General features: G+C 39.1%; 1 protein-coding gene across 3 annotated transcripts in view; it reads left to right on the top strand.

Moving 5' to 3' along the window:
• Positions 1-21074, top strand: part of HEATR3 (HEAT repeat containing 3) — a 34995-nt gene extending 13921 nt beyond the window's left edge. For 2 of the 3 annotated variants that reach the window (XM_044987262.1, XM_044987261.1), the window contains exons 5-15: positions 1957-2066; positions 2797-2937; positions 4353-4636; positions 5851-5941; positions 9417-9574; positions 14113-14195; positions 14532-14668; positions 16749-16837; positions 18511-18654; positions 18755-18931; positions 19909-21074. In XM_044987262.1, the coding sequence (XP_044843197.1) occupies positions 1957-2066; positions 2797-2937; positions 4353-4636; positions 5851-5941; positions 9417-9574; positions 14113-14195; positions 14532-14668; positions 16749-16837; positions 18511-18654; positions 18755-18931; positions 19909-20031 (1537 nt within the window). In that variant the 3' untranslated portion in view covers positions 20032-21074. Of the gene's footprint in view, positions 1-1956; positions 2067-2796; positions 2938-4352; positions 4637-5850; positions 5942-9416; positions 9575-14112; positions 14196-14531; positions 14669-16748; positions 16838-18510; positions 18655-18741; positions 18932-19908 lie in introns of those variants that run through there. The other variant, XM_044987263.1, reaches the window with a different exon arrangement.
• The last annotated feature ends 327 nt before the right edge of the window (positions 21075-21401 follow it).

Genomic DNA, 21401 nt, shown 5'->3' with positions numbered 1-21401 from the left:
ATTCATAGTGAAGCCACAGAATGGAAATCTAGGGTGCCCAATATACAGCTGGGCTCTGCATTCTCCACTGAAGGGGCAGAGTGGAGTTTCCTGATCTTCTTGTGCTATGCACATTTTATCAGCACCTGGGGATCACTACGTGAAAGTGTAAAGAGTGCTGAATCTAGAGGGAGAGGACATTAAGGAAAATGCAGAATGTCTAGATAGGTATATGGAGCATTGAAATAGGTAAAGAATTAAGACCTATAGAACATAGAGGTTAGTAAACCTTTGGGGTGTCTGTAATGGAGAGAATGCTGCAGAAGAGTAACAGAATAGGGAAGAGAGAGCTGAGATAGGAGCCTTAAAGTGACCTATGCAGATCTGTAGCATAAAGAAAGGGGACACTGACTGGGAACTAAGTTCAGCAAAATGTTAAAATCAAAGGCAACTGAAGCAATGCACAACCTGATAACACAGATTTGTCCACCGTGTGCTTTCCCCGGGTACTGCGGTCACGAGGGGAAGATTAAAATGATGGATCATGCCACCCTTGCTAGAAATAGCTTCCCCCTCCCTCCTGCTATCTGACATTGTAAAGAGAAATGCCACTTGTTTTAGGCAGTCATCTTCTCTGTTGGGTCAAATCCTGCCACCTGCTGTGTGGGGATGGGCAACCTTGTAGCAATGGAACACATCCAGTTATACTATACATAAGAGCCATGATTTTCTAGCTATTAGGTGCCACCACTCTGCGGTCATATAGGTGGAAAGAGTGAGGATTTCTTTTCTTCCTCCTCGCTCTGCAGATGTTCCCAGTGCCCGTTAGTGCTTGGATATAGGATGGGTTCTTAAGCATATTTAAGCATGTGAATAGTCCCGTTACTAATTTAGGGTCGATTTGTGTAATTGACATGAAGAAAATTATAGGTTTCGCAAAGGGAAACGGAAACAATATTAATAGAAGCTCTAGTGCAAACATCGGGATGACACAATCTGACAAAGACTTGGGCTAAGAGTTCAAACTGAATTTCAACCTAGAATTGTTTTTTGTTGTTCTTCATTTAGGCTCCATCATGTAAGATGCTCCATGGGGGTGGAACCTTGAGACCATATGAAACCCTACTGTCTTCATTTGGGCTCCAGGCATCTACCAGCATGGAGTAGTAGCAGGGTTGAGGCCTTAGTATCTAACACACATAGAACTATAAAATAACTGCATGCACAAGTCTCTGTGCTGCCACATAACCTTTTGTTGTGTAACCCTTGTCCTCAGTAGAACTGGATTTCTTGTATTCATTTCAGAGTAGCAGCCGTGTTAGTCTGTATCCGCAAAAAAAACCAAACAAAAAACAAAAAAAACAGGAGTACTTGTGGCACCTTAAAGACTAACAAATTTATTGCTAAAATAAATGTGTTAGTCTTTAAGGTGCCACAAGTACTCCTGGTTTTTTTTTTATTCATTTGTCACTTGTCGGGTCTTATTTCAAATGTAAGTGACTTTGAGACAGGGACCATGTTTTGTAAAGCACTTACCATATTTTGGGAACTAGGCAAATAATAATTCTCGCAAGTTTCCTGGCCATTGGCTGGGTTCTGCGGTATTTCTGATCTGTAGAAGTCACAGTCCCATCTTAATATTTTAGTTCTAAGTGAAATAGGTGAGGCAATTTAAATAAATACAAATAAAATCAGTAAGATTATTAAAGTAAATGGCAACTTTCGGATGGTTTTAGAAATGTAGTACAGACTCCTGAATGCCAACTATCTGTGCTGGAACAATGACTTCTTATTACTGACTGGAAAAGAACCACCCTTTAAAGTGGAAAATGTGTCCTGGAGCTGTTAGTTTTTAAAAAAATGGATTAATAAAAATATAAATTCAAAAAATAAAATGTTTGAATAAATTGTTAGAGTTCTACTAGAGTGACTTTTGTTAAAAGTGAAAAATGTTTTCTCATTCTTTGTTTTTCTTAGTGAGTGCAATGGTACGGCAGTATCTGTATTTAATAAAGAAGGGTGCTTGGATGTTGTGTTACAATATTTGAAGAAATTTTCCACAAACGTAGATCTTGCTCTCTCAGTAGGTAAGTGGTGGGTAGGGTAGTGATCATCATGTAGTTTGAGCTACGAATATATATCTAGCCTTGCAATACACTGTATTATATGGTCATGTTAACGATCCTATAGACTCACAACTGAAAATAAGAACTTCAGAAAGGCTCCTTCTAAAAATTACACTTTGGAGTTTGAAATCTTGTATGCTTGTTCTCACTCCAAAAGGGGAGTGATGTATTGTAGTGCTCGAGTGAGAGGGAAGGTTTTCCGGAGAAAAATAAACTAATTTAGCTTTTTTGGGGAAAGGGGATGTGTTTGTAATGCAAGAGGGCACCATCAATTGAAAAATCACACTTCTCTCTGAAAATGTTTGCTCTCACTAATATTGTTACAAGAACTTCACAACACTTCCACTGTTTCTCTTGTACAGTCAGTCAGGGCTTTATCCACATACTTCTGCATGTGAGTAACTCAGTTCAGTGGGACTGCTCCCTTGGTAAAGTTATTCATGCCGAAAAGGGTTTGCAAGACTAAGCTCTTACGTTGCTTTCCCCTGTTTGTGCGTGTCTTTCATGCAACAAAAAAGGAGACAAAAACCCTTCTTTAGTAGAAAAAAGATTATTGTTGGGGCAGTGTAGTACCATAAACTACTTTTATCCCACACTTGTGAAATTGAGCAGCTTTCATGATGATAGTTTACTATCCAGTTAGAGATCTGAAAACGTTACATTTTTGTTTGACTGGTTTTTGTCACTACAGCACATTGCTTGCAGACAGTGACGGAAGATAACCCAGACCTGCTTTCTTCTTTCAATGCTTCTGCTCACCAAGTATTGGAATCCATAATGTTGTCCCAAGACAACACCATGGAGCATATCCTTTTAAGGACATTGTTGGCAGGTATGATTCAACTGGACCCTAACTTTTGTATTTGGAACACGCTATATAGAAGGTAAAGTGGGATGGGAGAGGCAGAGGTTTTAGTTCTCCATCATGCCAAAGTAATAGCAACAAATTATGTTGTTGCCAAAGTGCCAGCTTAGAAGCAAGAGCTGGGTGGATTGTTCTCAGATCTATTCCTGCCACTGTTATACCTTTGTCATGGAGCCTGGGGTTTCATATGTCATCTTTCACAACCAGATAGCGTAAGAGAGCCAATATCTGAATCATGCCTAAAGGCAATGCTGTCTCTTGATTGTGACTTCAGTCCCAATTTGGTTTTCTGTTACTCATTCGTTAGTTCTTACTAAGGAAATAAAGCAATAGTAAATATTAAAGAAACTGTGTTGCTCTTGACCTTACCTATACTAGGCTTTGAAGCATTTGGAAATAGATTTTGAACTTTGGTTTAGCAAGAACAATGTTTAAACCATTTCTAACATGATTTATCTGGCCACTCTATTACACTGCAACAGAGATTTTGAAAGCAGTTTTACAACAGGCTGGCCTGTCCAGGCTGGCCAATCAAGATTTGTCTGAAATTGGTTTAGCTGGAAGCGTGTTGAAACAGACTTTGAAAATCTGTTTTCAAGCATGGTTTTTAAAGCCCAATATAAAGTGCCTGGACCATTGCGTGCTTTCCCTTCAGCTTCACCATCTTGTGCTACACCTTCCAGTTAAGATACTTTCTGACACTGAAATACAATTAACTAGAATTCTCCAGTGCTTAGAAAGGGAGGGTTTTATTTAATTTCTCTTTATTTTTTGACTGTTTATAGGTCTGACAAATAATAAAATCAAACAATGTAACGTGGAAGAAAATCTCTCCCTTCGTCCTTTTAAGACCATGAATAGCTCAAAATTAAGCTCATTCAGTGTCCTGAAGATCTGCTATATCTATCAGGCAAAGTGTCACCAGGATTTCCCTATGGAAATATTTTGTCCATCTTCACATGATGAGGTTTGCCCCAGCTTACGGTTTTGGGCCCTGAATGTTCAATATAGGTTGGCACTTGAAAGTCACAAGTCTATGAATTGAAATTTCAGGAGTTTCCTATAAAGTACTCATACCTTTCTGAAGGAGGCAGTTGTTTCTCAGTTAATGCAAGGGATTGGAAATCGGGGGACATGGGTTCTGTTTTCATGCCATGCCATGAAGCCTCTGATCACGGGGAAACTTTTTTGTGCCTTAGATTCTCCTTTCGTAAGATGGGGTCTATATCTGTCTTTGAAAAGTATTTTGAGATTCTTGATGAAAGATGTGTCTTAGATACTGAGTACTACAGTTAACACAAGCTCTGGTTTTGCAATGGCTACAAGAAGGCCATGCACCATGTAGTTTAAAGGTTTTGACATTCTAACTCTCCCATGTTTAGGCTCTGTCTGGAATATAAAGGATACCATTCCATCCAGTAGCCAGGCAAGCACAATTAATGCTATCCTGAAGATTTTCTCAGAATCACTAGTGGTGGATGCTGGAGAAACAGTTATTCACATGAAGGAAGCTGAAACACAAAGGTTAAAACTCACTGCAGAGGCAGAAACTGAGGAAAATGTGGGTGATACAATAGACAACTCTGTATTGAACGAAGATGATGAAATGGAAGAACCACCTAAAGGAAAAGTCAAAAGAGAAAATGACATTTCAGATCTACTTCCAGTAAGTATGGCTGATTGTGGCTGACATAGCACTTAGTGCAGTGTTATGCTTCTGATTAGTCTTTGGTTAATTGTCAATCTCATTTCTCCATAACTCATTCGCAGAAGGGTGAAACTTTCCCAAAATATTCAGCCTCAGACTCCTGGCATAGAGAATTTCATCCTGATCTGTTAAAGTTTGGCAAAGTTATAAGCAACTGAAAATAGGGTCCTATAATGGAAGGTTCACCCTTAATTATAGGCAGAGCTACCAGCATGGTATCAGTGCCACCTCCTTTTCTCTGCCAGCTGGCCGCCCAAACAGGAAGCCACAGTGGCTGCTGGGGCTGGAGCATGGCTTCCCCCCCATTCCTCTACCCACCCCCCTCTGGCATAGGGCCATCATGCTAACCCCCATCATGCAGCCACAGCCTCTCCACAGAGTGGGAGGCAAAGGGGAGCTTGGCACTTGTGCCTGTCCTGTGAAATTCCAACCCTTACCCATGATTCTGCTGGGTTTCTTTTTTTTTTTTTAAACCCTGCAGTTTACAAAGGGTCTTACAAGTAGACCAAATTTGGGCAGATTTTCATTGGGACCACAAAAGGCATATGCCTGACACAAAGCCCAACCCTTGTCAAATTTCAGGTCCCTGCTCCAAAGCATAGGGGTGCTAGACCTTTTCAAATTAAAGAGTGCCAGAATTTAACAAGGGCAAAACAATCGCCTCATTCTCAGAAACCGCTGAGTCATTTTGGCTGAAATTTTTAAAAATACATTCAGCCTGAGGCAGACACCCAGCCTGTCAAATTTCAGCCCACATGGTTAAAGTTTATGAAGTAACTGAATCAATGGGAAGTGCCTGTCAAACTTAGTAAACAGTGGTACCAGTCACAGCTGTAATTCTTTACAAATTATGAGAATTCAGACATACTGAAAAGGGGGAAAACAGAACAACTCTGAGTTTTTGGCAGGTTTTGATGAGATTAGACCTTTCAGGATAACAAGTGATCTGTGCCTGTTAGTAGGTTCTGTTAGTCTGCAGAACAAAATACTAAACAATTTCTGAAGTTTGGCACACACCAGTATTAGCAGAACATTTGATATTCTCTATTCTGTTAGTTTTTTATGCGACATCTATTCACAATTATCGTATTTTATCTGCTTTGGTTGACAGTCTCGCTACTTTAAAACTAGAGTGCTATCCTCCAAAATTAAGTTTTGTTTGTTTTCTCTAGTCTGATAAGTGGGAGCTGAAACAAGTGACAGCCTTACTGATGGCTCAGCAGACTGCCCTGGAAATCATTGTTAATATGTGCTGCAGTGAAGGTATGTAGGCAGCTTTTTCATTGTTCCATTTTTAGTAACATGGCAAATTTAGTTGGACGGTTCTGGGATCTTATCTAACTTGACCTGCTAATCCTCTCATTCTTAAAAGTGAACAGACCATAGATTTGCATCGTTTAAGGCCCCTTAACTGTATATAAAGAATCTCAAGATATTCATTTCTAATCCTTTTTTCGATGTGTTTGACATTGCATATTTGAGGTGCATCAGTTTCAGACTTCCCTCTTTGTTGAAATCCTTCAGCAAAATCATACACAATCTGAAGCCAGATCTCCACTTAAGTTCCACCAGACTTAGCTATGTTGGTTAGGGGTGTAATGTTTTTTTGTTTTGTTTTTTTTCATGATATAGCTGTGCTGTCAGAAGCCCTAGTGTCTGCAGTTATATTGGCAAAAGAAGTGCTTTTCTGGCATAGCTTATTTTGCTGGCTGAACACACACAAACTGTATCAGCTTTTGCTGGGATAACTGCATCTACGGTAGGAAGGTTTTGCCTGGCTTTCAGGTATAGGCAGGGCTAAAGACTCAATAGCTATTTTGTCTTCAGTAAGGGCTGGGAGCTCTGTAGCTCAGGTTTCAGCTTTTTGTGGCGTTGCTAGGGTGACCAGACAGCAAATGTGAAAGATCAGGACGGGGGTGGGAGGTAATAGGAGCCTATATAAGAAAAAGACCCCCAATTCAGCACGGTCCCTATAAAATCGGGACATCTGGTCACCCTAGGTGTTGCTATCCAAGTCCACCGTCAAAGAGGGAAATTTGAACCTGATACCGTTGATACTTCTAAATTAAAACAAACAAACAGAAGGGAAATGTTTTAAAGAGTAATGTAGCAAATGTCTTTTTTATGGAGCTGGAGCAGCAACTCTTTTGCTTACTCACTAAATGATAAAGTCAGAAATGGTTGGTTTTAAAAGAAATGGACAGTGCCATTGAAATGTGCATTATTTATCCTTTTGACCTTCTGTGTGAAGAATCTCTTAGTTTCTCTTATGAGTGCAGTGATGTCAGAGAATCATGAGTTTGTTTTTAAATCATGGTTTGTATATATAATATGGTTTTTATCTCCATTTTTGCTATCGGACTTACTATAGCAGCTGCAGTTGAGCGTCCCAGTTGCTTTCTTTAGATTTGAAATAATGACAATAACTCTAGCTCTGTTTTTGTTAATCTGTGCACCAGACATTTTTCTTTTGCGGATATTAAGAACCTCCCCAGTCGTCTTGCAACTGTTTAAAAATGTCAGCTTGAGCTTCATGAAAGTAATTTCAAAAATTAACTGTCTGATAGAGCCCCTTTTTAAATAGTATGTCCTGACTTTCCTTTTTATTTATTGGGGGTGGGGAAAAAATAAATAAAGGCTTTTCTGACCCCTTGTTTTGCTTATGAGAGTTTCCTGGGCAAGCCAGAGAGCAACACCACTAAACCTGCCCAGGCCCACCTCTCTTCCCATCCCCTTCCTTTATGCATAGATCCACCTCTTCAATTTTAGCTTTGCTGCTGTTACTGATAAACACTCTCTTGGGGAAGAATATGTGCATAAACTCCTCCTAGAGCAATGCATGAAAGTGGTGGAACTAAACACCAACAAAAGAGAAACTGATTAATACATGAACTTCTGTGCAAATATACCTAGTAATTGGAAAAATATATTTTTTTCATTAATTTTTTTGTTCTAGTGAACTTAATGGTTATTTGCAGGAATAGTAGGTACAACATTTTCAGCTGGAAATGTGTTTTTCAGGTTGATGATGGCTCTTTAAGAATAACTTACAAAAACCTTTTCTCTCTTCCCCCGTCCCCCCCAACCTTCCCCTCCGCCGTTCTTTATGTCCCAGGGCTTTCAGTGCTATTAAAGGCTTTGATCCTACATTTGGATCTGTATGGACTGTGCAGAAAGGTGGCTCTTGAGCAGAATCCTGGACAGTCAGTAGGATTCCATGAGCACCTGGATCCACTTGCAGGATCGGAATCTCAGTTTGTTACAGTAGATTGATCTTCTGCTGTGCAATCACTTTCTTGTTGTGGAGCTATCTTCTTCATCTTGCATTGGCTTTCTTATTCTCTTTTGTTTTGTACCATTTTTCCTTTAGTGTCTTTGCATCCTAAAATTATGGAATGCAACGTCAAAAGTGGGAAGAGAAACAGCTTTTGTACTTTTGCTGACAATAGGAATTATATGCGGACAATGTGGTTTGTGCGGGTAGTTCACAGGGCTCTACGTACATGAAGCTTCTTTTGAAAACAGCCTGCTTTACTTTTAAAAGGGAAACAATATATATATATTTTTTTTCCAGTTTTGGCTAGTCTCTTCAGTAGTTAGTCTTTCTCTTCTTTTCAATTCTAGTTTATTAGTCATTCTTCTGACAGTTAATAAAAGAATCAAATAACTGAGGAGTCCTCAACATGAATATTAAAATGAGCAGCTGAAACTTGTAATCTCTGACACTATTGCTCCTGACTATAACGTAAATTTGATCCCTAGGCTGCCCACATTTAGGTGATAACTTTTTAAGTAAATCTTGCCGGTTCTGATGAAAACCCTACTAACACCATGTATTCCCTTTGGTAATTTCTGCCATGTGAGAAATTCTGCACCTAGTAAATGAAAGTCTTTTAAAACTGAATATCTCATCTAATGAACAGTAATTCATAAGATTTCCTCATTTAATTAGAAAATCTCTTGTGGGTAGTTGAATATCCTGCTGTTTGTTTACTCACTATAAAATACAAACCCCTTGCGTTACTACAGTCCATAATTAGACAGAAATAAGGTCTGTATGAATTAAGAGGAATCCAGAGACGGGTGTTCATTTAATTTTCAGGTTGCTTAGGGACAAAGATATTTTGATTTCCGAACTTCAGCCAGTGTATTGAATTCACAGACATACTCTGCTCACCAGGGGACCCAAGGGAATTAGTTGAACTGGCATGAGACAGACTCCACACCCCAGGTCCTGGCTTCCTCTCAATGGGGGCATAATGCAGGGAGCAGGAGTTGTCAGGTGGGGCTGCAAATGTGGGTTGACTGAGGATCAGCTGTAATGAGGAAATAGCTAAATATACTGTAATATATGTATAATATTTATATTACATATGTATATATGTAAATATATCCCTTGCCCTCTACAGATGCAGTCTCAGAATGCATAAAAATATACCAAACTCAGCAGTATGTTCCATCCTTTAGTACTTGATAAATTGAATAAGCTTAACCTAAACATGAGCCTTTTATTAAAATAATTTGTATGATACTGTGTGTGTGTGTGTGTGTGTCATGCACAAGGCTGTAGGCTTGAAATGTACTAGAGCACTAGTTCCTAGAGACTGTCTTGTAATATTTTTCTGGAGTTAAACTGGGCATCAGACACTGGTTTGCATACTTGATAATTCAGGAGTTGGGGGTACCTAGTTTGTGTGTGACTTCAGATTTCATTCTTAAATCTGTGTTCTATTCTCAGATCCCTCTGATGACGAATGGGAAGAACTCTCCAGCAGTGATGAGAGTGATCTGTTTATGGAGAACTCCTACGATGAGGGAGGTGGGCAGCCCATGTCACCCCTTTGCCTCTCTGCTGAGGTTCACGCAGCACTCATGAACAACCTCATTCCAAAGAAGGTAGAACCGCTATATGTAATCTGATCACAACTCAAATTCAGTCTTTTCACTGTGTTTGGTTTAGACCAACAAATTATTCTAATCCAACTTCAGTACAGGAAGATTTATTTTTAATCAACCTTTAGCGTTTTTAAAAAATCCTAGATATACAGCATAATTCATACAAGTTGACTTGACTTAAATAATTCTGTGGTGTAAATGGGACAAGACAATTCCTCCAGTATGTCAGGAATGAAGTCAGATATTGGTCTTTTCTGAAACTGTACAGGATTTTCCAAGTTGGATATGTTAAGGGTGACTTGCATAGAGAAAATGGAAATTGAACAAGCCATGGGAATAAATGCCAATTTTCACTCCTAGCCAGGCTGGGGGAGAATTCCAGAGAGCAAACTTCTCCTCCCCATCCCCCCACTCCTTAAATTGTTAATTTCGGTAGTCCACTTGCCAATTCTGAGTTTGCTGTTGGGTCCCCAGAACTCATCTTAGTAGGATTTCACAGGCATCAGAAAATATGAAATAGTCATTTTTTAAAGTGACTATAGTAAAGTTTTTCTTAAACACTGTACACTAGTCCCTGTGTCTACACACTTGGAGGCTCTCTCTGTTGCATCAGTGCTTAGATAGATTCTGTAGCATGAGCCGTTCTGGAACCTCAGCAACTAGCCTTTAACTAGTGAGAAGACTTCTATACGAGCTGTAAGAAGGGCAAAATAAATCATGTGTGCTGACTACCCTTCACAACCTAGATAGAGACAAGGTGGGTGAGGTAATATGTTTTATTGAACCATCTTCTATAGGTGAGAGACAAGCTTTTGAGCTCCAGCTGAAGCTGGAGGTCACCTGAAGAAGAGTTCTGTGGAACTTGAAAGCTTGTCTATTTCACCAACAGAAGTTGGTCCAATAAAATATATTACCTCACCCATCTTGTGTGTGTCATATCCTACATAGCTACAACACTGAAAACTGCATAGCCTACTCACATCATATAACATTCTTCCTAGTGTACTAATAGCTCAAGAGGATGTTAAACAGTGGCTGTTCAAGATAGACATTTTAAAATCAGCAGTTCCAGATAACTAGCATCCAAAAGTTTTAAAGAAGGCGGCTGAGGAGCTTGCAGGACCATTAATGTTGATTTTAGGTTTTGGAATGCTGGGGAAGTTCCAGAAGACTGGAAGAAAGCTAATGTTGTGATTTAAGAACATAAGTATGGCCATACTGGGTCAGATCAATGGTCCATCTAGCCCAGTATCCTGTCTTCTGACAGTGACCAATGCCAAGTGCTTCAGAGGAAATGAACAGAACAGGTGATCATCAAGTGATGCATTCCCAGCTTCTGACAAACAGAGGTTAGGGACACTTCAGGGCATGGTTTTGCATCCCTGCCCACCCTGGCTAATAGCCATTGTTGCACCTATCCTCCATGAACTTATCTAGTTCTTTTTGAACCCTGTTATAGTCTTGGCCTTCACAACATCCTCTGGCAAGGAGTTCCACAGGCTGACTGTGTAGCAGTACTTCCTTTTGTTTGTTTTAAACCTGCTGCCTATTTTTGTTTGGTGACCTCTAGTTCTTGTGTTATGATAGAGAGTAAATAACACTTCCTTATTTACTTTCTCCACACCAGTTGTGCTTTTGTAGACCTCTATCATATCCCCCCTTAGTTGTCTCTTTTCCAAGCTGAAAAGTCCCAGTCTTATTCATCTCTCCTCATATAGAAGTTGTTCCATACCCCTAATAATTTTTGTTGCCCTTTTCTGTACCTTTTCCAATTCCAATATATCATTGTTGAGATGGCGCAACCAGATCTGCTTGCAGTATTGAAGATGTGCCAAATATTGTGCCAATATTTAAAAAGAGTAAATGGGACATCCTACGTAATTATTGGCCACTCAGTCTGACATTGATTCTGGGCAAGATAATGGAGTGGCTGATACGGGTCAATTAATAAAGAATTAAAGGTGGGCGATATAATTCATGCCAATCAACATGGGTTTATGGCAAATAGATCTTGTCATACTAACTTGATACCTATTTTGGATGAGATTGCCAGTTTGGTTGATAAAGGTAACTGTGTTGCTGTAATAGACTTTTGTAAGGCATTTGATTTGGTACCACATAACATTTTGTTTTAAAATTAGAACAATATAAAATTAACATAGTACATATTAAATGCAATGAAAGCTGGCTAACTGATAGGTCTCAAAATGTAATGGTAAATGGGGAATCATTATTGAGTGGGTATGTTTCTAGTGGGGTTGTGCAGGGATCGGTTCTTGGTCCTAAGCTATTTTACATTTTTATTAATAACCTGGAAGAAAACATAAAATCACTGTTTTCAGGTGACACAAAAATTGGGGGAGTGGTTAATAATGAAGATGACAAATTACTGATAGCAATCTGGAGCACAAGCAAGCAATTAGCATTTTAGTATGGCTAAACATATACATGTAGTAACAAAGAATGTAAGCCATACTTACAGGATGGGGGACTCTCTGTTGTGAAGCAATGACTCTGAAAAAAGATTTGGAGATTGTGGTGGATAATCAGCTGAACATGAGCTCCCAATGCGCTCTTGTGGCCAAAAGGCTAGTGCAGTCCTTGGATGCATATACAGGAATCTCAAGTAGAAGTAAAGAGGTTATTTTACTGCTGTATTTGGCATTGGTGTGATTGCTACTGGCATATTATGTCCACAGTTCCAGAAGGGTGTTGATAAATTGGAGAGGGTTAAGAGAAGAGGCACAAGAATGATTAAAGGTTTTGAAAACATGCCTTGTAGTGATAGACTCAAAGAGCTCAATCTATTTAGCTTAACAAAGACGAGGTTAAGGGATGACTAGATCACAGTGTATAAGTCCTACGTGGGGATCAGATATTTGATCACGGGCTCTTCAGCCTAGCAGAGAAAGGCATAACACACTCCAATGACTGGAAGTTGAAGCTAGACAAATTCGGACTGGAAATAAGGAATACATTTTTAAGTGTAGGTTATCAGGCAGTGGAACAGTTTACCCAGGGTCTTGGTGGATTCTCCATCCCTAGCAATTTAAAAATCATGATTGGATGTTTTTCTAAAAGATATGCTCTGGGAATTAATTTAGGGAAGTTCAGTGGCCTGTTAACAGGAAGTCAGATGATGATCACGGTGATCCTTTCTGGCCTGGGAAGCTATGAGTCTAGTTATTTCTGTTCCTACCCTTCCCTGCCCCAATCTCAGCACAGGTTTCTTTGGTTAGCACAATTTTTGCTTTTGCTCTCTAGGCCACTTTAACAGAAGCAGAGCCATGACTCTTACTGTTTATTTTAAAATATATGTACATATGCTTGGATCCTTCTAAAAAATACACAATATTTTTGTTAACAGGTTAAGAGCTTTGGGTTGTTAAAACTTATTTCTAATTCATCTTTATAACTGATGCAGCCCAGGAAAATAACTTTAATCCTCTAGTACTTAAAAGGACACCAACTTACAAAATCATGTTTCTGGAAAAATATTTCACCTGCTACTTTTACAAGTAACAACTCAGATAACTGTAACTGGCAACATGAGAAAAATATTTGTTTTAGTTTGTTTGCTTTATTTGACAGTGTTTTGGGGTTTTTTGCTTGGTCACTCCTGACTTTACACAGAAAAAGCTAGTGAGTTTCCCCTGTGTGTGTAGGTTTTTCATGCAGTGACAAGGAAGAGGAAAACATTTTTAAGATAAGAAAATAGGACTGTAAATTAACAATAATTCAAAGGGGAACTTCAGGCTAGGTGTAAAATCTGAGACAAGTTTGAGTACATTTAGAAAGAAAATTGACTGATTTCACATTGAAGCTGTTCCTTCGTAATAAAAAGATCAAACTTCCAAACATTTTGTTCAGTGATAGTATATAGTCATATTGGGGACTCTGCCATTAGGGGTTGCTGTTACCATTAAAATGCTTCATCTAGTTGTGCAGGTGAAGTAGTTTGATTTCTTTCAAACGAGGATCCAGAATGGCACTGGATGATCTGAATAACATCTGATTTTTTTTTAAAGCCTTTCCTGACATTCTTTGATAGGCTAATTTGCTCCCTACTTGCTAGCAAGTTCTTTGTGTGAACAACAGGAAGAACTTTGGAAGTTCTCTAGTTAATCTTTCTATCTTTTCAGCTGCGGGAATCTTACCTAAACTTTTTAACCTTGAAAACTTGGTATGAGGGATTGGCAAAAGTTCAGGGTTGTTTATTTGTAAAGTGCCTAGCTCATTCTTAATTGTGGGTTGCGAAGGTAACATGCTTCATCTTGTAGTAGTAGTAGTAGTAGTAGTATGGCAATGAGATAGAATTGAGAACAAAGGGGGTGTTTACGTAAGGTTAACTGTATTCAAGGGCCTGTGTACTCTGTGGCAAACTGAACCTAAAATCTCTGGTAAGGTCCCCGGATTCTGCAGCATTGTGGAAATTATGCAGCATATTCATTTTCAATTGTTTGAAGAGTTTTAAATTAAATATGGAAACATTAAACTGTCCACCCCCAAAAAACCTGTTGCCGAACTTTTTTTTCCAGATTCTTGAAAAAACCGCTTTTCCGAACAGTGTTGCTGTAGACATCTGTACACACAGTCCATCTTGGAAGCCATTAATTAGAAAGTAGGAATTTCTTTGACTTTTTATTTTAATTTTTTCAGTGCATTTGTAATTAAATTATTAATGTAACACCAGATCTTCAATTTCAAGATTTTCTGTATTATAAACATTGATACTTTAATGGGTTCTTGGGTCACCCTAGAGAGCTGGACCTTACAAGTCTGCTACATTGTTTTAGTAACAAGATACAAATATTTACATGCAGATATTTTGTGATCCCCAGGTAAATTATACCCCACCTCAACACTGCATAATTAAATTAAAATTCCTTGTTTATATTGATCTTTTTTTATTAATAGAGCCTCAAAAGGCATATTCCTGTTATTTACTTTGTTCCAGAATGAACACGGTACAGTGCAGAGCTCTAACGTGTCTCCATAGCATTTTGTTAGTATCAGATGTGGATTGTCTTGGAGGAGCGTCAACACTTCAGTCACTTGCACAGCACCTCTCCCAGCTAGTTTTTTCTCAACCAGGTAGGTTTAAGGCCATAATATTAGAGAAACTTAATTCAGAAGGGTTTGATTGCTTCTATTATAAGTAAATTTTATATACACCTCTACCCCGATATAACACTGTCCTCGGGAGCCAAAAAATCTTACCGCGTTATAGGTGAAACTGTTATATCGAACTTGCTTTGATCCGCTGGTGTGCGCAGCCCCGCGCCCCCCCCGGAGCACTGCTTTACCGTGTTATATCCGAATTTGTGTTATTTGGGTCACGTTATATTGGGATAGAGGTGTATATAGCATTTAATTTAATACAATTTTATTACTAATCCCCTCCGTGCTGCCTTCCAGATGCAAGAAAAACTGATGTTGGGAATATGTTGCCATGCACCAAGGCTATGTAAACCTCACATAATCTCCTTACCCAGGAAAGCTCTGATCGAATAAAGTTTTTGGAGTGTGTAGTATGTTTTACATCAGTATATGCAAGCACTGAAATATAAAGTGACTTAACCAGTGTGGGAGCCCCATCCTAACATGAGACCACAACATCTATATTTGGTCATGCCTGAGATGGTGGCAGTTTTTTCCTTTGATCACATAAGACAAGCTATTGTAATGGAGAGCAGGACATCTCCTGAGTATGTGTAAACAAATCTGAATGTGAGAGAATTCACTTATCTGAAATGACGTCACCAGCATTATAATTCAGGTTAGACATCACAGGACGCTATTCCCAAAGTGAAACAAACTCTAGTATTTGCATACTTATCAAAATAGGAAATATAGCAGGCCTCTCTTTCTCTGGGGCATAAGTTATGCGTATATTTTTTGTGTACCACTCTTGAAAATGTATATCTCTAATAAATGTAATCATTTGCCCCAAACGTTTTACAGTTAGGGCTAAACATCAAAGCTGCTTATCAGATTTCCTGGTGTGATGATGATTTGATTTGAATGAAGATGATAAACCTGTTGGACAATGTTCTTTTAAAACAGTACTGTTGTGGAGTAACAAACTTATTCCTATGTCTCTAAAAAGCTTCTGTTAATTCCACTGAGAGCTATTGTGAAGATTTCCCAGTTACTAATGCTGATTTCAGATTGAGAGGTGACCAGTTGATGAGCAAGCATGCTGGAAATTAATAGTTTAAGGGCCCGTCTACACTACAAGAACAACATTAGCTCATGATTCTCTGCTGAGGATAGGTGTGTCGGATGACAGATGCTCCTAGCTGTAGCAGATAATCATGCTAACACACGGTTCTTGTAGACAGGCCTAAAAACACTGTCGTGAATTATGTGGACTACTGGTATAAGTAGCTGTTCAAAGCTCTAGTCTCCTAACTGGGATAGGAATCTGTAAGGTGCCACTGCAGGTTTTTACTCCTGCCAGAGCCTGTAAATAGCAACAAAAGAACATTAGCAGAGAATGAAAAGTGTTAAAATACAGAAGAATATGCATGCAAGAAGATGGTTGGTATTGGGGAGCAGTTGAGTATTCAAAATTTTGTGGGCGCAGTTCGAGTCCTAGGTTTCCCAGAGTTTACTGCATGCCAGGGGGAAACTAACAGGTGATGTAGAGATGCTAATATTCTGGGTGCATGTTGGAGCTCAGAGTCCCAGGAAAAAGACTGGACGTCTTACAGATTTTCTTAAGAGATCTAGGAAGTGAGTTTTAAAGTACCCGCTTAGCTTCTTTGCAGTGCTCCTCTTAGTGCTCCGATGGTGCTTATGGTCTGAAATATTGGTGTGGGACACTTGTGCTAAATTTTCAGTTTGTCCTTAATTAGGCCTCACTTTTTGCGTGCATAATTTTACACCTATATTTGATGTCACTTAGAAGTCCTAGTCCTGGATTGTGTCTGAAAACTAGGACTTTAGACATCTGTGGCAGAAATTGCCGATACAAATACGAACATGAAATTGTTGGCAATTTCCACCCACAAAGCTAGAGGCCCAGTCTCTGAAAATCTAGGTTTTAACATGGGGTAGCACCAATAGATGTGGAATGGAAGGACATTTTTCTCTGCTTTCAGTGCAGAAAGTCCTTAAAATGATTTGAAGTTTGTTTTGACTCTTTGGCTTTGTGTTTATTTTTTAACAGAATTTCCTACACACACTGAATTCCTGGAAGCCGTAACTAGTGCTATGAGGGCTCTCTTGCAAACAATGGCATCAAAGAATATATCTCAGGTGAGAGGTTTTTCTACCAAACGTTGGGCATTCTGGTAGATACAGGTTCAGTAAATTTACATCAGATTGTACTTGAATGGTTTTGAAATAAACCAGTCTTTAAAGCGTGCTAAATTCTTGTAACTTGATGTTTAATGTTTTAAGCATTTTAACAGTGCTTATTAACGCTGCTAGAATTACAGGTTTAACAAAATTCATCCTAATTTTTCTCATAAATCAATAAGGTTGCTGAAAAAAATATGCTCCTGCAACAGGAGTGGGCAAACTTTTTGGCCTGAGGGCCACATCTGGGAATGGAAATTGTATGGTGGGCTATGAATGCTCACAAAATTGGGGGTAGGGGTGTGAGAGAGGGTGAGCGCTCCAGCTAGGGGTGAGGGCTCTGGGATGGGGCCAGAAATGAGGAGTTCAGGATGTGGGAAGGGGCTCTGGGCTGGGGCAGGAGTGCGGGGGGGGGGAGGGGGAAGGATAAGGGCTCCAGCTGGGGCCATGGATGAGGGGTTTGGGGTACAGGAGGGGGCTCTGGGCTAGGATTGAGGGGTTCGGAAGGCAGGTGGGGGATCAGGGCTGGGGCAGAGGGTTGGGGCACAGAGGGGGTGGCTCAGGGATGTAGGCTCCGGGTGGCGCTTACCTCAAGCAGCTCCCGGAAGCAGTGGCATGTCCCCTCTCTGGCTCCTACGCTGAGGTGCAGCCAGGTGTCTCTGCACGCTGTCTCATCTGCAGCCGCCACCCCTGCAGCTCTCATTGGCCATGGGAGCTGCAGAGGTGGGGGCAGTGTGCGGAGCCCTCTGCCTGCCCCTATGCATAGGAGCCGGACGGGGGACATGCCAGCTGCTTCCTGGGAGCCACACTGAGCCACGGCACATGCGGAGTGGGGTATGCCCCCGACCCCACTCCCCGGCAGGACCTCAAGGGAAGGATTAAAAGGTCTTGGTGGGCTGGATGTGGACCTCGTGCCATAGTTTGCCCACCCCTGTCCTAGAAGAAACCTTTCACACTAATTCTGAGCCTGGTGGTTATTTTGTATACATATTTAAAGAAAAACAGTTGGGCTAACTTTTCAAAAACAAAAGGAAATGTAAAACCCAAGCTGTATCTGTTTGTGCAGCAGCCACAGTTTTTAACATTTTGTGTATTAAACTACCAAGGCTAGTGTCGGATTCTCTCTCGCTTGATAGCATCAAGACTGGATGCCTTTCTAGAAGATGTACTTTAACCGTACAAGTTACTGGTTCATTTGAGCGGTTACTGGGGGAACTTTAATAGCCTGTGATACTTGTCAGACTAGATGACCTAATGGTCCTTTCTGGATTTAAATGCTATCAATTTATGAGTAAAGAGTTTCTGTAGTGTTCATTAGTGGCTTAGAAGGAGTTATTCAAATATTTCAGGTAAATATGTGGCTTTTGGTTCAGGGCTTTTTACCTACAGAGCCATGACAATGAGCCTTGAGCCTTTTCTGGAGAAAATTCCTGAAGGAGTAAAAGGATAGTTTAATAATCTCCATGCTGATTCCATCTTCAGTCTTAACTTTTTTCATAATATACAGATGCTGCTTATCTGCTATAGGTTTGTCTGTCTTATATAGAAGCAAATGGCCTAAAGATTTTTCTTTGAAATAGTGTTTCTCTGGAAATTTAAATTTGTCTGACATTTACTTTTCTTTTAAACAGTGTATGACTCCTGAGCAGCTGATGACTTTATGTGAAGCTGGTATTCATAGCGGTAATATCAGTGTTAGAGTAAATGTAGTTAGCATCCTGGGAATTGCTGGCAGCGTGCTGGCAAAAATAGAAGATACAGCTGAAACACTAAAGGTAATAAATATATGGGTAGCAACCCCTAAACTGCTTTAGTGACAATTACGTGCCATTGTTTTATAATGCCATGTTTTTAAAAATAAGTCTCTCTTTTCAGATGATTGGAAAATTTCTTCTTGAGGTTGCTATGAAGGATTCTTCTCTTGTGGTAGCTGGAGAAGCTCTGGATGCTCTCTTTGATGTTTTTGCAGATGGGACAGAGGCTGAAAAAGCAGCAGTTCAGATTAAATTGCTCCCTGCACTGAAAGAATTCCAGCCAGTCTTCAAAATAAGGGTAGGCATCTCGCAAACTAGTAGCCAGTCCAAGGCCTCAAAATACAGTTTAAGTTAACACTTGAGATTAGTTTTGCTGCTTGTACTACTAGGAAATTATGTGAAATATGCCCACATTATTTTAAACAATTCAGTGCACAGAAGAGAGCAAAAAAACAAATCTCACTTACTCTTAGTATGCTTTAGATGGAAAGAAAAGTTCCTTTCTTGACAGTCAGTTTAACCATGTGCATAAAGAATTAATCCCATATTTACTACGAGGCGCCTTTGGTGTCTAAGTTATTGGCCATCTTTTTCTGAAATCCTGGTACATTGATTCTCTGAATTCCTCCATGGGTAGAGAGGGCCAAACATGGTTAACCTTTAGAAAGGAGAGAGGAAATCCTCTTCTGAAACTAGTTTGACTTCTTGTTTTAATTTGCATGGGTGTCCAAATGTGCATGTATTTATCCTGTTGCTGCTTAGTTAAGATAGGTCTTAACCAGAATCCTGTACTGTTAAGTGAAATTATACAAGTGAAACTTCCGATCCCTCAAATTTAATTTTTTTTTCTTTAAAAGGGGGGTAAATTTTCAAAGCATTGTGTTCCTTTAGCCAGGTGACACCCAGGAGGCTAGAAGCTCCAATATACTTTTAAAATAGATACATTTTTATTTCTGTAGTTTATTGCTGGATGGCCTAATATCTACTAGCCCATCATTCTAGGGCACAACAAATTCACTCTAGCAGAAGCGGCTGTCATACTCCACCAATTGACCCTTCATTAAATATGAGTGCTTTGCACTTCATTTTATTTCTGAGTGCAGTGCTAGGTCTTTTCCCTTAAATATCTACAGAGGTTAAATACATGTTACAGATTTAACTGTGTAATTATTGAAAGGCAGGAGCATCATATCCTGCCAGAGGAGTGCTTGGCTGTCCTAATCTGAAAAGCTGCCTTCTTAATTTTATATGTGTGTGTATTTTTTTTTATTGCAGATGCGAAAAGAAGGAAAAGGACAGTACAGTACAGATCAGTTGTGTGTTCTTGACAATGTCAAAATGAATTTGAGAAGATTCATTGCCTATCAAGAGACATTAGGGGGAAAAAAGACTACTTGAAACGGACTTTAAGGTTTTCTTTATTGATTGTCAAATATCTAAGTTTTGAATTCTAGAATTTTGGGGAGAGGGAGTTCTGTTTTTATGTTAACATTGCATTTCTTACATTATATGTATTTTATACTCTCTGGGAAGATGCAATATTAAAGCTGGATTCAGCATATGAAAGTATTGCATTACTTGGAAATTTCATGTTCATGCTGGTAAGAAATGGTGTTGCAATCTTGGGATATATAAATACAGTTTACTCTCATTGCGTGCAAACCTTCATGTACCCTGGCACAAAATTATACCACAAGAAGTTAGTTAAAAAAATAAAATCACAGTTACCTAAAAAGTTGAGAGAACTCATGAGAGGCCTAGACTTTTTTTAGAGGATCTAAGTAGTGGCTGAATGCCTACGAAAGTTAAGGTATACTGTCAGCTGTGTTCAGAATTGAAAGGGAAGCTTTGGCAAGTTTCCTGAGCAAAGTATGATAGGTACATAGATTATGATCAGCATTTGGATTTTTTGTCCTTTGAGGCTTATCAAAGAAGAAGCTATGTCAAATTCACTTTCATCCAGTATAATAAATTCCTACATGACAGGCAATTATTGTGGAAGTTAGTTTAGAAGAAACCTGCAAAAGATATTCAGCCTGATTTTTCACTTCATTTTGTGGGTGTTCAGCTTTCTGAAAATCAGTTCAATAGGCTTTACTTCCCTTCTGTAGATCCTACATTAAGGTAAAAGTTTGGATTCGGGGAAGTAATACACCTAATAACAAATAAAACTATTTTTGTATTGAAATGTGATATAAAAGATTTTTTTTTAAATTGTTTAAATGATATCTACTCAAATGTGTTTGTTAGGGATTTTAAACTGAGACCCGTGAAATGCCTGTAAAATACATTACCTATTTTGAAAGAAGTGTCACTGATTGTGGATGCATAAAGACAAAGATGGACTTTTATATATGAAACAATTTTTATTATTTTTTTTAAATGTATTCGTTTAATTCATGAAAACAAAAGTATCTCAAATACACAATTTAGAAAAATAAGTTTAGGGGATGTGTGTGTGTGTGTATGTGGCTTTGAAGAACTGGGAATACAGACATTACATCTAAAAACCAATCCGTTTTATTCATTATGTAAGGTGGAGCCTTATTCAAAGACAAATAAAATTGGGAAGAATTGAACACTTTAAAGATGTAAAATATTGTATAAACCTTTGGGAGGGGGGGATTTTTAGAGCTTACCTGTTAAGCCTTGTTGCATGATTGAAATGGAATATTTGAAGACTTTAGTGTTCTGATGCTGTTGTGCCAGTTCCACAGAGGTTTTAGTAGCGAACACCAAATTGGATTCTTCTAAGTACTCAATATTTT

The sequence above is a fragment of the Mauremys mutica genome, chromosome 14, assembly GCF_020497125.1.
Source record: "Mauremys mutica isolate MM-2020 ecotype Southern chromosome 14, ASM2049712v1, whole genome shotgun sequence".
Taxonomy (NCBI): domain Eukaryota; kingdom Metazoa; phylum Chordata; order Testudines; family Geoemydidae; genus Mauremys; species Mauremys mutica.
Note: the sequence above shows the minus strand (reverse complement) of the source record. Positions and strands in the feature narration are given on the sequence as shown.